This window comes from Hylobates moloch, unplaced genomic scaffold (genome assembly GCF_009828535.3).
Source record: "Hylobates moloch isolate HMO894 unplaced genomic scaffold, HMol_V3 SCAFFOLD_16, whole genome shotgun sequence".
NCBI lineage: Eukaryota > Metazoa > Chordata > Mammalia > Primates > Hylobatidae > Hylobates > Hylobates moloch.
The window spans coordinates 16,796,932-16,812,025 of record NW_026652291.1 but is presented as its reverse complement, the minus strand read 5'-3'; the positions used below and the strand labels follow the sequence as shown (position 1 = coordinate 16,812,025).

Genomic DNA, 15,094 nt, shown 5'->3' with positions numbered 1-15,094 from the left:
TATGAACGGCTCGGACTGCAAATAGCTAAATCTAAGCTATAATATAGAGTAAAAAAAAAAGGTAGAGAATAGTATGTATAGTATACTACTATTTACATAAGTATAATATTCAAATTGTATACTATAAAACAAAAACAATTGCTTTTTATAAGTAAAAGGTATAGAAAAGAATATATATTTGTATTTGTTGTATAAGTATTTCTAAAACTAAGTAATAGTAACTATCTACAGAGAGGGGAAATGATGGCTAGGAGGGCAGAGGTGGGAGAAAGATTTTCAAACTGTACCCTTTTATACACATTGTTGGACCATGAGAATACAATATACATTCCAAAAATAAGTTTAAACAACAATTTTAAAATATGATACTCATCCAAGACAAAGTAGTCAAATCTTAAAATGGTCAATATAAGTCTATTTATAGCAACCTTGCTTTGCACTTCAAAGAAACCCAATTCATAAAATACAACTGCATAGAAACTACTGCCATTTTAACACTGGAGAAAAAATACTTGTACTAAATAAATTCTTTTTCAAATTCTTGATAAGTATTATCAGTCAGGTAAGAAAATGAATGCAGGGTGAATAGTAGAAAAGAGTCAGATAGGAAAATCTGTTTCTGCCAAGTTGAAATGTGAGACCTGTATTGCCAGATGTTCTAAGAGAATCCAGAACCTGTATTTTGGTGAAATTAAAACATTTAGGCAAAAATGCTCATGCAAGAAGAAGTCACAATATCATTCCAAATTAGACATATTGAGGGGAGATAATTATCTCTTACATTTTACTTAATTGTTTATAGAGGCCCATTTCCATACATAGGAAACTTTCATAAGACAAATTTATTTTTTTATTTAATAAACACTTACATAGTGCTTATTATGTGCCACATAATGTTGTAAGTCACCACTAGCATTGCCTTATTCACTCCTCATCAGAACCTTGTAAGGTAGGTACTTGATACGATTCGGATATTTGTGCTGTCCAAATCCCATGCTGAAATGTGATCCCCAGTGTGGGATATTAGGCCTGGTGAGAAGTGTTTGGGTCATGCGGGCAGATCCCTCATGAATGGCTTGGTGCCATCCCCTTGGTGATGAGTGAGTTCTCTCTTGATTAGTTCATGTAAGATCTGATTGCTTAAAGAGTCCAGCAACCCCCTTCCCTTTCGATCCCTTTTTTCTTGCTCTCTCTCTTGCTATGTAACACACCTGCTCCCCTTTTGCCTTCTGCCATGAGTAAAAGCTTCTTGAGGCTTCACCAGAAGCTGAGCAGATGCTGGTGCCCCGCTTGTACAGCCTGCAGAACACTAAGCCAAATAAACCTCTTTTCCTTATAAATTATCCAGCTTCAGGTATTCCTTTATAGCAATGTGAAATGGACTAACACAGTACTATTATCTCCATTTTACAGATAGAAAAAAAGAGACACAGAGAGGTTAAGTGACTTGTTTAAAGTCACAAAGCACACACATCATTAATATATTACACACAATGTAATATATTAATCTAAGTCAAATATGCCCAGTTGTCCCAATAATGTCCTTTATAATCATCTTAAAAATCCAGATATTTTAAAAAGTATCTTTCAATTTGGTTTTGTCTAATGTCTCCTCATGATTAGATTCAGGTGATGTGTTTTCCCCATGGGCAATGTTGTATCCTTTCGGATATGTCATTTCAGGGGATACAGTCAGTTCTGTCATTAGAGATGTTAAGTTAGTAAGTGTGAACCAAAATTCAAACAAATAAATGAAAGATAGTTGTTTTATACCCGTGAACAAAGTGTAATCGAATACTATTTCCTGGAGCCCGCTCTCTTCTTTTAGAAGTAGCACTTTTTTGTTTCTCTTTGCATTGTTCTTTAAGCTGAGGTAGATCTTCTTTGTAAACCTTTAAAGATGTATACAAGTAGAAATATTCTTAGAATATATACTAATAAAGGTGTTCATATACTCCCAATATAACTTTCAGACATTGTCTGAAAACAACAGCTTTAATAATAGTCTTAAATGAAAAGGTAATTCATGAAATTTACTCCCTTGGAAAGAACAAACAAATTCACATTTTCTACATATCACACTGACAAATAGATATTTAGTGTTCCAGGAAATTTTTATACTTCATAAAAGAATACTGTTAAAGAAATAAATGTGAGTATACTATGACAAAATCCTATAGGCAAATAGAAGGCAAGCATACTTAATATACCAAGCATTTAATATAAAAAAAATTTACACAAGTGTACTCTAACACTGACAGTGGGAAAGTGAATATAGTCATACATTGCTTGGGAAATTAAAGCCACAAAAGATAACAACAGATGACTAACGAAGATAAAGAAGATAAAGAAGAAATTAGATTTTTTAGAGAAAAACCATGTGATATGGAAAATTACCTGTCGACGGTAGGTGAGCTGTGTCTCTTGTTCAATTTCAGAATCCAGTTCTGGAACATCAGACAGATCTGAATCTGATTCATCACTATGAGAGTCAGCCAGACTTTCTGTAATTTTTAAAAATGAAATGTTACTCGTTTAAAGAAGATTCACTTTCAAAACAGCACTGGAAAATTAATGATTAAGAGCTATGTCAGTTGACATGGAGACAAGCCATAAAACAATCAAATGAAATTACCTATTCAAGTGACACAGATGTCAGTAAACTGTACTACAGATTATCTTCCTCTCCACTCACTGCAAACTCAATAGCTCCTTTAAATCCCTTCACTGGCTCCCCAATGACCGCTACATCAAATTTAAATGTCTGTACAAATATAAGTGAATATAACCTATAATTAACATGAAAAATAGCTAAAAATACTATATGCAACAGATGAATTGACATTAGATAATTTTTGTCAATAAAAGCATTTACAAAATCTAGATACCCATCTCTCAGAGGATATATTAAATGTTTTGCTATTAATATAACTGTTTCTTCACCCATTATTTGATAGATTAAAACGCAATCAAAATTACTTTGTATTCCACACTCTGTGACATCTAACTTTAAACATATAGAACTAATATTTTAACTTGAAATTTCTACTAATAACAAAATATACTGTTAACTTATGAGGCCAGATTATACTTTAATATAAAATTGTTATTTGGGGGTTACTGAAGAATTATTTGACAGGGAAACTGTTTAGGTAATGTATACTACTCACCTTGGGGTGCTATGTGAAGAGCATCTTTCAGTTTTCTTTCAGGAATAAATTTCCACTGAAAGACAGAGTGATCTGCTCCACCAATAGAAATAACCCACTGATAATCATGTGACCATCTGACATTAGTTACGTGAGCTGAATGGCCAATATATTTTCTAAACTTGGCCCCTACAATAAAAATATATCTTTAAATTGATAAACAAATGCTAAACAAAATACCATTTCATACTATTTTTATACATGAACCACTGTATCATCCTTCTATCTGAATTATAAACAAATGGGAAAAATGCTGACTCAAAAATTGAACAAATGAATGAATCTGTATCAAGGAATGCAAATATCTCCTCTGCTGATTCACAAGGAACCACAAAGGCTGTGAGGCATTATCTTACCACTCTGAGAAAAACCCGGGGATCAACTGTTTTTATATTAAAACATTTGAATATTTTGGCCTGAGGTCTTTGGGCTTAAGTGAAATTCAAAGGACTAATCAACTCGACCTTACCCCCATTATTCTCAACCCAAGCAGCCAGAGGATCCTTTTAACACTTAAGTCATCAACAAAATATTAGCAAAATGAATTCAGCAACATACAAAAAGGATTAAACAACATAACCAAATGAGATTTATGCCAGGAATGCAAGTTTGGTTCGACATTAAAAAGTCAATCATTGTAATGCATCATATTAATCAAAGTCAAATATGCCCAGTTGTTCCAACGATGTCCTTTATAATCATTTTAAAAATCCAGATTATTTTAAAAAATATCTTTCAATTTGGGTTTTGTCTAATGCCTCCTCATGATTAGACTCAGGTGATGTGTTTTGGGTATGGGCAATGTTGTATCCTTTTGGATATGTCATTTCAGGGGATATGGTCAGTTCTATCATTAGAGATGTTAAGCTGTATCATTTGGCTACGGTGGTATACACCCAGTTTCTCCAAGAATAAAGGAATCATTTAACTTTGTGGTTAATTTTCTTAAAAATCTATGTGATAATAGGGATATATTTTATTTATTTATTTATTTATTTATTTATTTATTTATTTATGGCAGAGACAGGCTCTTGCTATGTTGCCCAGGCTCATCTCGAACTCCTGGGCTCAAGCAATCCTCCTGCCTTAGCCTCCCAAAGTGTCAGGATTACAGGCATGAGCCACTACATCTGACAGGAATATATTTTTAGAATATATTCTCTATCTCCTCCTCCTGGTATGTGGCATTATATAGATATTCTTATTAAAGTACACAGGATACAATGATGCTTAGCTTCATTTTGAAATTGTTTTAAACATTTTATATTAAGTTACAGAAGACTTGTATATGAGGATGTCAAAGCCCCATCAATGAAATTCTGGAGAAAAACTTTCATCTTAGTCATTAATTTAAGATAACTATCATAATTAATGAATAAGATAGAATCAAAACTCATCTAAAGTTATAATTTACTGCTGCTTAATAGTAATACTGTTATTTTAGGAATAAATTTTTTATGTAGCTTAATATAAGTCACTAATTTAACTTCGCATAGTTCAGCCCAGCAAAGTCCTATGAGGTAAGGGCCCTTATATAGGAATGCATTACTTGCCTGTCAAGAGGGCTTTGGCTACTACTAGTACCTTTGATGCAATCCTTAAGCACTCTTAGACATCAGAGAGTCTGAAAAGTTAAAGCCAGAAATTCCAACAAATAAAATTCCAAGTTCTAAGATCTACTAATTTGTTATGTTAGGACAAATTAGAGTTATCTCAGCATCTACTCTGCCTATACTGAGTGATAGAGAGAGGTACAAATAATCCTGTAAGTCCCTTCCAAACTTTTCTTTGAGACTTTTCAAAGACCCTCTTGAATAAACCAAGGCAGCTAAACAAGAAAGTTGTAAAATAAGTCTAAGAGAAACTAGTTATTTTTAGTCAATGGGCCTGTATTAATAATTTTTAATAACCGGTTTAATTTTTAATAACTCGTTCTGATAAATGGGTATCTTAAAAGTGAACCTAGATATCATATCTTTCATGAAGTGACCTTGACTCACCAAGACCAAGTTACATGCTTCCAGAATTCTCTGTGATTACCCCTTGTGATTATACTTATATAACACTGAAATCTAATAGTCTATTTACTTGTTAACTCCTCCAATAAAACTATAAGCTCTTTGAAGACAGCAGTGGTGTCTTGTTTAATATATATCCCTGGTGCCTGGTATATAGCAAACACTCATTAGATATTTGAAGAAAGAGAAAAAGAAAGGAAAAGGAAAGATTACATTTCCTTTTCCTCTGCTTGGACATTTGAGTTGGAATGCTAGACTGTAATGGAGGAAAGAGTAGTAAAGGAAACTGAGAGGGCATGGACATGATTCCAACCCCTATAATGCACAGAAGAGGGCAAAAGTTTGATGTAGCTTAAAGAATATTAGAACTGAAATAAAAAGACTAGTGTTTGAGCATCAGTTTGACCATTTAATAGCACGGAAGTTTGCGCATTCCACCAAACCTCTTTTGGACTCCATTTTCTCATTTTTAAATGTAAATTGGATTATATGCTCACAAGGTACCCTTTGATTATGAAAACTATGATAAAAAATGGTTCAGTAATAAGAATAGTTAAGGCCTAAACAGTGTATCATAAATTAGTACAAATATCTCAGAGAAAAAACTTATCAACACAAGCTATAATGATCATAGAAGCTTCCTAATTTAAAAGAGGATGAAAATTCTTGATAAAGAAATATACTATTTGTGTTTCAATGACTCCATTTCTTTTCTAATGTGTTTTAATGTGTATTTTCACACAAGGATCATATGAACTAAATATTTTTAATATATTATATCAATATGACAAAAGATTTTTTCCATTTAACTGTTTTAATGATATTAAAGTTCTAGATATGGGAATATATAAATATATGAAAATGTCTTTCTGACCCCAGTAAAAGTAAGAATTTCTTAATATACAAAACTACACTACCTATAAGAAAAGAAAGAGAAATAGACTTGACTACACTGAAATTAAGAACTGGCCAAGAAAACACATCATTAAGAAAATAAAAAGGCAAGCCAAAAACCGGGAAAAGATATTTGCAAAGTATAAAAATTACAAAGCATTTGTATTATTAGAGTATATAAAGTAATTCTTAAAGATCAATAAAAGAAATAACCCAATAGAAAAAGAGGAAAGAGATATGAACCCATGTTTGACAGAGGAGAAAACACAGAAGACCAAAACATATTTTAAAAGATGGTTAACCTCATTTGTAGTCAGACAAATGGAAATTAAGACCTCAATGTGACATCATTTACACTAACTGGATTTGCAAAAGTTAGAAAGTATAGCAATATCAAGTGCTGAATCAACAGGCTTTGTAAAATTGGATAACCACTTTGGAAAATATCTAGGTATTTTCTTATAACGTTCACATTCTCCATGACCCAGAAATTTCACTCCTAGTTATTTCACTCCTTTGAGAAACCTGCATTTAATATCAAAAGAGGGGAAATGACCCAAATGTCCAATGACAGGAGAATAAATGCATAAATTGCAGCATATACTTACAACACAATATTTTGCAGCAGTGAAAAAAAGGCATTAAAGCTACCTGCAACAATATGGAAAATAGCACTGAATAAGTTCCTGTTATAAATTTTTCTTTGTTAGATATTTGGTTTTTCCTATGAATTTCCTGGAATCTAAATGATATTTTCTCCAAATATAAATTTTCATTTGTCAACAAGAAGTACAGAGGGGGTATTGGCCATTATTAACAGTGATGGAGGTGATGGGCTAACGTAACTCTGCCCACACCTCTCCATTCTCCCTGACCCTGACCTGTTTACCGTCCACCACAGCCCCTATGCTGCTGCCTAGGAAGAGTCCTGGATTCTTTCAGAGAGATTATGGTCAAGAGCAGGTGAAACTAGAGAAAAAGAGGATGATAATGAAGAAAAAAATATGAAGGGGGTGGAATGCTTTGGGCTGAAATTAAAGTGCAGTATGTAGGGTATATGTGGTTCATATGATCATTCTCTCTTTGAGCTAACTTCATATATTTTTTGTTTCAATTACAACGATTCTATAACATAAACTACTTCTATTATTTAAAATCCACATTTTGTAAATGCTGCACTTCTACGAAGTCACCTAATGAATACTACCTAAATGGATATCTAAAATATATTAATACATCAGCTACATTTTTCTAAGTTGGACTAGCAATGCAACTTAATAATTAATCTAAAAGAAAGAGAATATTTCTAGTAATACTGCCAACTTCAAGGTATGTAATTATGTGAATTCAATTAATACATAATCTTTTTTGGCCTGAGTGGTCTGCAAAACATAAAATCTTAAAATACTTATATTAAGCCATTAAAAATGCAGTCATCGTATTCTGTCTTTCCCACTTACCTAGCTACAATCTCAAGCTGACTCACAAGTGCCTAGAAATAAAAATCATCCTTACTAGAAAATAAATTACTAACAAAAAATCTAACAAAAGGGAAACAAAAAAGAGAAGCAATTTATACTTATGTCCTTGAAGGAGTGAATAATCTCTTAGACAAGACTAATTTTCTTAGGCTTTGGTAAAATATTCACACAGCAGTTCAAAGAACTACTACACATTTTATAAATGAAATAAAATTATCGTGCAATAATATCGACTTCTCTCTTGCAAATGATAAAAATAATCAATAAATCCTATATACTTGACTAAGAAAACTCAGAAGATTAAAGCATTTTTATTTTTGCATAGAGGTCAGTATGTGAAACAATAAGTAGGAGCAATGTCTAAGAGTAAGATAATCATGACTATTACTGAATCTCACACTTTATAACCAGGCAAGTATCATCTTAAAATTTGTTGTGCATGGTGACTCTCATGTCCTGGCTAGGCGGTGGGACTCAGAAATAGGGTACTTTAATTGTTAGATATTTAGCCAGCCTTTTGATATGGTTTGGCTCTGTGTCCCCACCTAAATCTCATCTCGAATTGTAATCCTCGTATGTTGAAGGAGGGACCTGGTGGGAGGTGACTGAATCATGGAGGCAGTTTCCCCCATGCTGTTTTCGTGACAGTGAGTGAGTTCTCACGAGATCTGACGGTTTAAAAGTGTTCAGCAGTTTCCCCCATTGTTCCCACTCTCTCTCCTGATGCCATGTAAGTTGTGCCTTGCTTCCCCTTCACCTTCTGCCATGACTGTAAGTTACCTGAGGCCTCCCCAGCCATGAGGAACTGTGAGTTAATTAAACTTCATTTTTTAAAAATAAACTACCCAGTGTCAGGAAGTTCTTTATAGCACTGTGAAAACAGACTAACACACCTTTATTAACATACTTAGTGAAATATCTTCACATGCACCTAGGAAGCTGACATCTCACAGGCAGGAATCAATAACATGGCAAGCCAGCAAGATTTTTTTTTTTTTTTTTTTTTGAGATGTAGTCTCGCTCTGTCCCCCAGGCTGGAGTGCAGCAGTGCAATCTCGGCTCACTGCAAGCTCTGCCTCCCAGGTTCACGCCATTCTCCTGCCTCAGCCTCCCCAGTAGCTGGGACTACAGGCGCCCGCCACCACGCCCGGCTAAATTTTTTCTATTTTTTAGTAGAGACAGGGTTTCACAGTGTTAGCCAGGATGGTCTCGATCTTCTGACCTCGTGATCCGCCCACCTTAGCTTCCCAAAGTGCTGGGATTACAGGTGTGAGCCACTGCGCCTGGCCAAGCTGGCAAGATCTTAAACTCATCACTTTACCTTAGAGGCACAACAGAAATACCAGCCTGGGCTTCTGGAAAAATTGAGCCCTTAAGTTTGACATCAGCAGATTATATATTTGAATCAAACTATTTTAGCTGTTTCCAAAAATCGCCTTTACTAAGCTACATTTTTAATGTTTGCCCAACAGCTTGTATCAACAAGCCAGGTGAAAATCACTACTGCATCTGTTACAGATGTTGATGCTCTAGGAATACACATTCACTACATCTAATATAAAGTCCCATACCACAGGAAAGTTCCTAGAAAATTTTCCAAAGAAATTTTGATTTGCTAGAGGACTAAGTTGCTTTTTTTTTTAAAAAATGTAGAATGAAAACTATTTTGTGCACTGCTTTATTTTTGGTTTCCACAAAGCTCAGAATCAAATTTGATGTTTGACTACTGTCATTTTCTTTATCTAGTTTGAATATGGTATTTCTATTTATATTTCCCCTGATACTGATTCTCTATTTGTATAGTTACTTTAGTACTTATGGACTTGTTATGAGCTGACTCAAATACTTTAGGAAATAGGCATGGAATAAACAAATGATACCTAACATTTTATTTAATTATCCCAGGTCTATGAACAGAATGATTCATATAATTTTAGAAGAGATCCAAGAAAAAGAGGTGATATATAAAACATGTAGAAAATAACCAAATGATAAGACCATGTATTAGTCCATTTTCAAACTGCTATAAAGAACTGCCCAAGGCTGAGTAATTTATAAAGGAAAAAGATTTAATTGACTCACAGTTCAGCACGGCTGGGGAGGCCTCAGGAAACTTACAATCATGGCAGAAGGTGAAGGGGAAGCAAGGCACCCTCTTCACAGGGTGGCATGAAGGAGAAGTGCGTGAGATCACAGGAAAAACTACCATTCATAAAACCATTGGATCTCGTGAGAATTCATTCACTATCACAACAGCAGCATAGGGGAAAGTGCCCCCATAATCCAATCACTTCTCACCAGGTTCCTCCCTTAACACTTGGAGATTACAATTCAAAATGAGATTTGGCTGGGGACACAAAGCTAAACCATATCAGACCCTGCTCATGCCTGTAATCCTAGTACTTTGAGAGGCTGACGTGGGGAGATCGCCTGAGGTGAGGACTTTAAGACACAGCCTGGCCAACACGGTGAAACCCTGTCTTTACTAAAAATACAAAAATTAGCTGCGAGTGGTGGCGCATGCCTGTAATCCCAGTTACCAGGGAGGCTAAGGCAGGAGGGTTGATGGAACCCAAGAGGTGGAGGCTGCAGTGAGCAGAGATCACCACTGCACTCCAGCCCAGGTGACAGAGCGAGACCCTGTCTCAAAAAAAAAAAAAAAATACTACCATCACTGTACAGTCTGACTCTATGAAAGAATTCATGAAGTGAAAAGAAAAATATTTCTTTGAAAAGAGATATAGTGCATTCATAACATATGAATTCAAAAAGAATTTTCTAATAAAACTTCATGACCAAAATAAATGCAGCATATGACAATAATTTTTGAATTAGCAAAATGAAACCCTTCACCAATCAGTGTAAATTTAAAAAATATGAAATCCATTAATTTATCTCAAGACTAATTTTCTGCAAGAACATAAAAGTCTTCTGTGAGAGAGGTTACTTAATATTTTGAAAGAAAAGGTACCTTTTCTTAAACATGGATATCGGAATAATTTTATAATTCCATAGTCATCAGCTGTAACTAAAACTTGGCCAATATAATTTCCATCTACTGAATTTATATCGTTGATATCTGAATACTTGGGCCAAATTCCATTTACTTCAAGGCCTGAAACACATGTCCATGAAGCCCAGTGAACACCTTTTATTTCTTCTGTACTTGTCACTTCTTTTCCTCCTAAAAATAAATCAGAGTCTTAATTTAAGAAGTTATTTCATTTGATTTTCTCAAGCCTAAACTGTACTGAGAACATAGTAAATTCCAAAATTTAATGTATCTTCCCACCCCACTTAGAGGAAAATATATAAATAGGTAGGTAAGTTTGGGTTAAGAGAAAAGAAAACTAAATGCAAGAAATTTATAAAAAGCTACTACAAAAATTACACTGATTCAGAGACACACATTGCCTCGAATGATTAGCTTAGCAGGTTCACTTATGTGGAGAATAAAACTGAACCCTATTTAAAAAATGATACAGATTAGTCATAACGGTAAATTGTAAAAAAGGTAAAAGCTATGAGAAAGTGGCAAATCAGGTATTAAAAAAGAAGCCTAAGATACACAGCTGAGGAAAAAGAGAGAACTGGAAAAGACCAAGAAGAAAAGATGAGTGTAGGATAATGTATTTACATTAGGTAAGAGGACTTTAGGACCCAGTCAGTCTTCATTACATATAGACTGTTAACAAAAAACTTTTGGGGAGATGCATTAATTGAATTATACAGCTAATTTTATACAACAGGTTCTTGGAATATAGTGACTAATTCCCTAAGCGTCACAACAAATAAAGTACTATGCGGTGGCCAGGTGCAGTGGCTCACACCTGTAATCCCAGCAGTTTGGGAGGCCGAGACAGGCAGATCACTGAAGATCAGGAGTTCAAGACCAGCCTGGCCAATATGGTAAAACCCCATCTCTACTAAAAATACAAAAATTAGCTGGGCATCGTGGTGGGCACCTGCAATCTCAGCTACTCGGGAGGCTGAGGTAGGAGAATCACTTGAACCCGGGAGGCAGAGGCTGTAGTGAGCTGAGAACATGCCGCTACACTCCAACTTGGGCAACAGAGCGAAACTCTGTCTCAAAAAAAAAAAAAAATACTAAGAGGTAATATTTTGATGATTTGCTTTTATTCCATCCATTCATGCACTCACTCACTTGCTAATTTATTTACTTATTTGTTTAGTTAGAGCCACGGTCTTGCTCTTTCACCCAGGCTGGAGTTCACTGGCACGATCTTGGCTCCCTGCAGCCTTGAACTCCCAGCTCAAATGATCCTCCCACTGCAGGTGCATGCCACCACAGCCTGCTCTTTTTTTTTTTTTGGTAGAGATGTGGTCTCACCATGTTCCCTGGCTGTCTCAAACTCCTGGGCTCAAGAGATCCTTCCACTTCGGCCTCCCAAAGTGCTGGGATTACAGGCGTGAGCCACTGCACATAGCCTATTCCTCTTTTAAAATCTTTGGTTGAAATTCTGTTTTTCAAAGTTAGTTAGTTATATTATTAATACTTGCAAAGTTTATTTGTTTATTTTTTTGAGACAGCCTCTTAATCTGTGGCCTAGTTGTAATGCAGTGGCAACATAATGGCTCACTGCAGCCTCATTGTCCCAAGCTCAAATGACCCTCCCATCCCAACCTGCCAAATAGCTGGGACCACAGGTGCATACCACCACGCCCGGCTAGTTTTTGTATTTTTAGTAAAGGCAGGGTTTCGCCATGTTGCCCAGGCTGGTCTCAAACTCCTGGGCTCAAGCTGTCGGTCCACTGTGGCCTCCCAAAGTGCTGGGATTACAGGTGTGAGCCACTATGCCCAGCCTGCAAAGTTTATTTGAGAGAAACACAAAAAAATTTATTGGTCACACATTTCTAATAATTAGTAATTCACTTAATTAGTTCCACCCATAAAAATGGCATTTTTGACTCTCTAAGATACAGTGGTACTTTACCATACACTATGATCCTGGTATGGTATTCAATAAAAAGAGAATCTGTTTTAGATCCTCCAGCCAAAGGAGTTTTAATTAAGAACCAAAGGATTTATGGTAGTAGTTGCCAGGGACGGGGAGAGGTAGAGGTTGGTGGGGGCCGGGGTGGATATAAGGGGATATAAGTTTCAGTTATACAGGATGAATAAATTCAGAAGACCTAATATACAGCTTATTGACTACGGTTAATAATGCTGTTACTGTATGATATGCCTGAAATTTGCTAAGAGAGTGGAACTTAAATGTTCTCACCACACACACAGAAAAATGGTAACTATGTGAAGTGACAGATACATCATTTAGCTTGATTGTGGAAATCATTTCACAATGTATATATCAAAACATTACATTGTACATTTTCAATATATACAATTTTTAATGTCAATTATATCTCAATAGAGTTGAGAAAAAACCCAAAAGGATTTCAATATAATAAGGCAGCCTTACAGAAAAGTCTACAGTGCCTGAAATATTAGCTCAGATCTTCTTTGATTTCCTATGATCAAATGTAACTTACACTCTGCTTCCAGTAAAACTCTAAAATATTGTATAGGCACTACAAATCTATAATTTGCTAGAAATTGTTACCTGGCATTCTATAAAAAAGTCTTTTCCCATTTCCATCATTTGTCTGCAAATATCTACCGTCTGAAGACCAGTCCAGATGAGTGATGAAACTAAGGGATCCCAAACACTCGCCAACTTTTTTATAACGCTGAGCAACTCCATAAATATCAACCGAGCTGTCATTGCATCCAACAGCAAGGTAAGTTCCATCTGGTGAATATTTTAACTCATGAATTGCCTCCTTCCTATCTTTAATATGTACAACTTCCGTCATATCTCTGTTAAAAAGAAAAAATAAGACTACATGAACAGAAGTCACAACAGAATTAATTCCGTTTCAAACATGTCTAAAATGACTGTGAAGCTGTATCAAGTGTTTATAAACCATAAAATAAACATAAATAACACAAGTAGTATTAATTCAGCAACAATACGTTGCTGAACAGAAATACATGGAAACAATATATGCCAGACGTATAGGAAAATGCTGAATTTCAGTTTCTAAATTACTTTTAGTACTTCAGAGATCCATACTAAATTTCTGGAGTTAATAAAGAATAAAGAAAATAAAGTAATAGATTTTTACGGTAAAAGAAGTTCTTTGTAAATATGGAGTTTATGAAAAATGTTTAATTTAAACACTATAATTTTCAAACAATTTTTTTTGTAAGGAGCTAAATGTGCAAAATTACATTTAGGAAATAATAAAGGATGAATTTGTCTATATTACTTCAGTAATACTTTTTTTTTTTTTTTTTTTTTTTTTTTTTTTTTTGAGACAGAGTCTCACTCTGTTGCTTAGGCTGGAGTCCAGTGGCATGATCTCGGCTCACTGCAACCTCCACCTCCGGGGTTCAAGCCATTCTCACCTCATACCTCAGCCTCCCGAGTAGCTGGGATTACAGGTGCACACCACCATACCTGGCTAATTTTTTTGACGTTTTAAAATAGAACACACATTCCTCCCTTAGGGACCATGTTGACCAGTGAAGTGGAACTTTTTTTCAATGATGACTTCTTATTGAGTTTACAAAATAATACAGATATTAGTAACAGCCAAAAAATGGATAAATATGTAGTAAAACACCACGGAGTTTCAAAAGTTGTGGAGTTTGTGGGCAGAAGGAGGGGAAGCAGAGGGAGGGAGAAAAAGTAGGAGGAAGTAAAAATTCTTATTTTCAATCAGTGTCAGAGACTTTTCTCCAGAAAAATTTTGCCTTCATTGACTTCTGTTACATGTGCAAGAATTAATCTTCGGTTGTATTTGAGTCACTATACAGCTGTGGGCCTGTTAATTACAGTACTTACTGATTACCCTAACCAACATAGTGTTAGAAATAGAAATAGAAAAATGAGCCCCAAGATAAATCCAAGATCGTATTATTTGAAACTTCTGTACTTTTTTTTAAAGTTTCCCTTGTCAACATCACTTTTGCCTCTGCAACTTGCAAGGTCCTCTTCCTATGCATAGACTCATACAGCTGCCTCTGCATTTCCCAGGGACTCCTTCAAGTTAACATTAAATCCATATACCTTATTGCCCTTTGCTCCATATCCATCCATCCATCCATTCCTCCCTCCCTATATGGAGTAAGATTTTTAAGAAAAGTCTAAGGCACTATTTGGCAGCTTTTACTTTTTATGCCTCCTTTATTTAAAATTTTATAATTATAATCTTCATGACCTTCATTAAAATGTTCCTGGAAAATTCTTCAGAAGTATTTTGGTATTTTTTATAGCATTTTTGTTCTAGAGACTTAATTGCTCCCAATTAATAAGAGAAGAATGTCTTATATCCAAGGTTTTCTGTTAACATGTCCCCTGCTCACCAACACACACACACACACACAAACACACACACACACACACACACACACGGTAGAAGGTAACATAGAGAGACTGTTGTTGACTGATTAGTTTTTTAGTATGAA

The 15,094-nt window shown here is 35.1% G+C and overlaps 1 protein-coding gene across 4 annotated transcripts in view; it reads right to left on the bottom strand.

The window, feature by feature from the left end:
• EML5 (EMAP like 5) overlaps positions 1-15,094 on the bottom strand; it is a 179,606-nt gene that overhangs the window by 101,164 nt on the left and 63,348 nt on the right. For all 4 annotated transcript variants that reach the window (XR_009210359.1, XR_009210360.1, XM_032134723.2 and 1 more), the window contains exons 9-13: positions 13,185-13,441; positions 10,574-10,786; positions 3,171-3,338; positions 2,398-2,504; positions 1,774-1,892 (exon numbers count right to left, since the gene is read on the bottom strand). Coding sequence is in view for 2 of the 4 variants with exons in the window: in XM_032134723.2 (XP_031990614.1) it covers positions 1,774-1,892; positions 2,398-2,504; positions 3,171-3,338; positions 10,574-10,786; positions 13,185-13,441 (864 nt within the window). In the remaining 2 variants the exon portion in view is untranslated. The remainder of the gene's footprint in view (positions 1-1,773; positions 1,893-2,397; positions 2,505-3,170; positions 3,339-10,573; positions 10,787-13,184; positions 13,442-15,094) is intronic.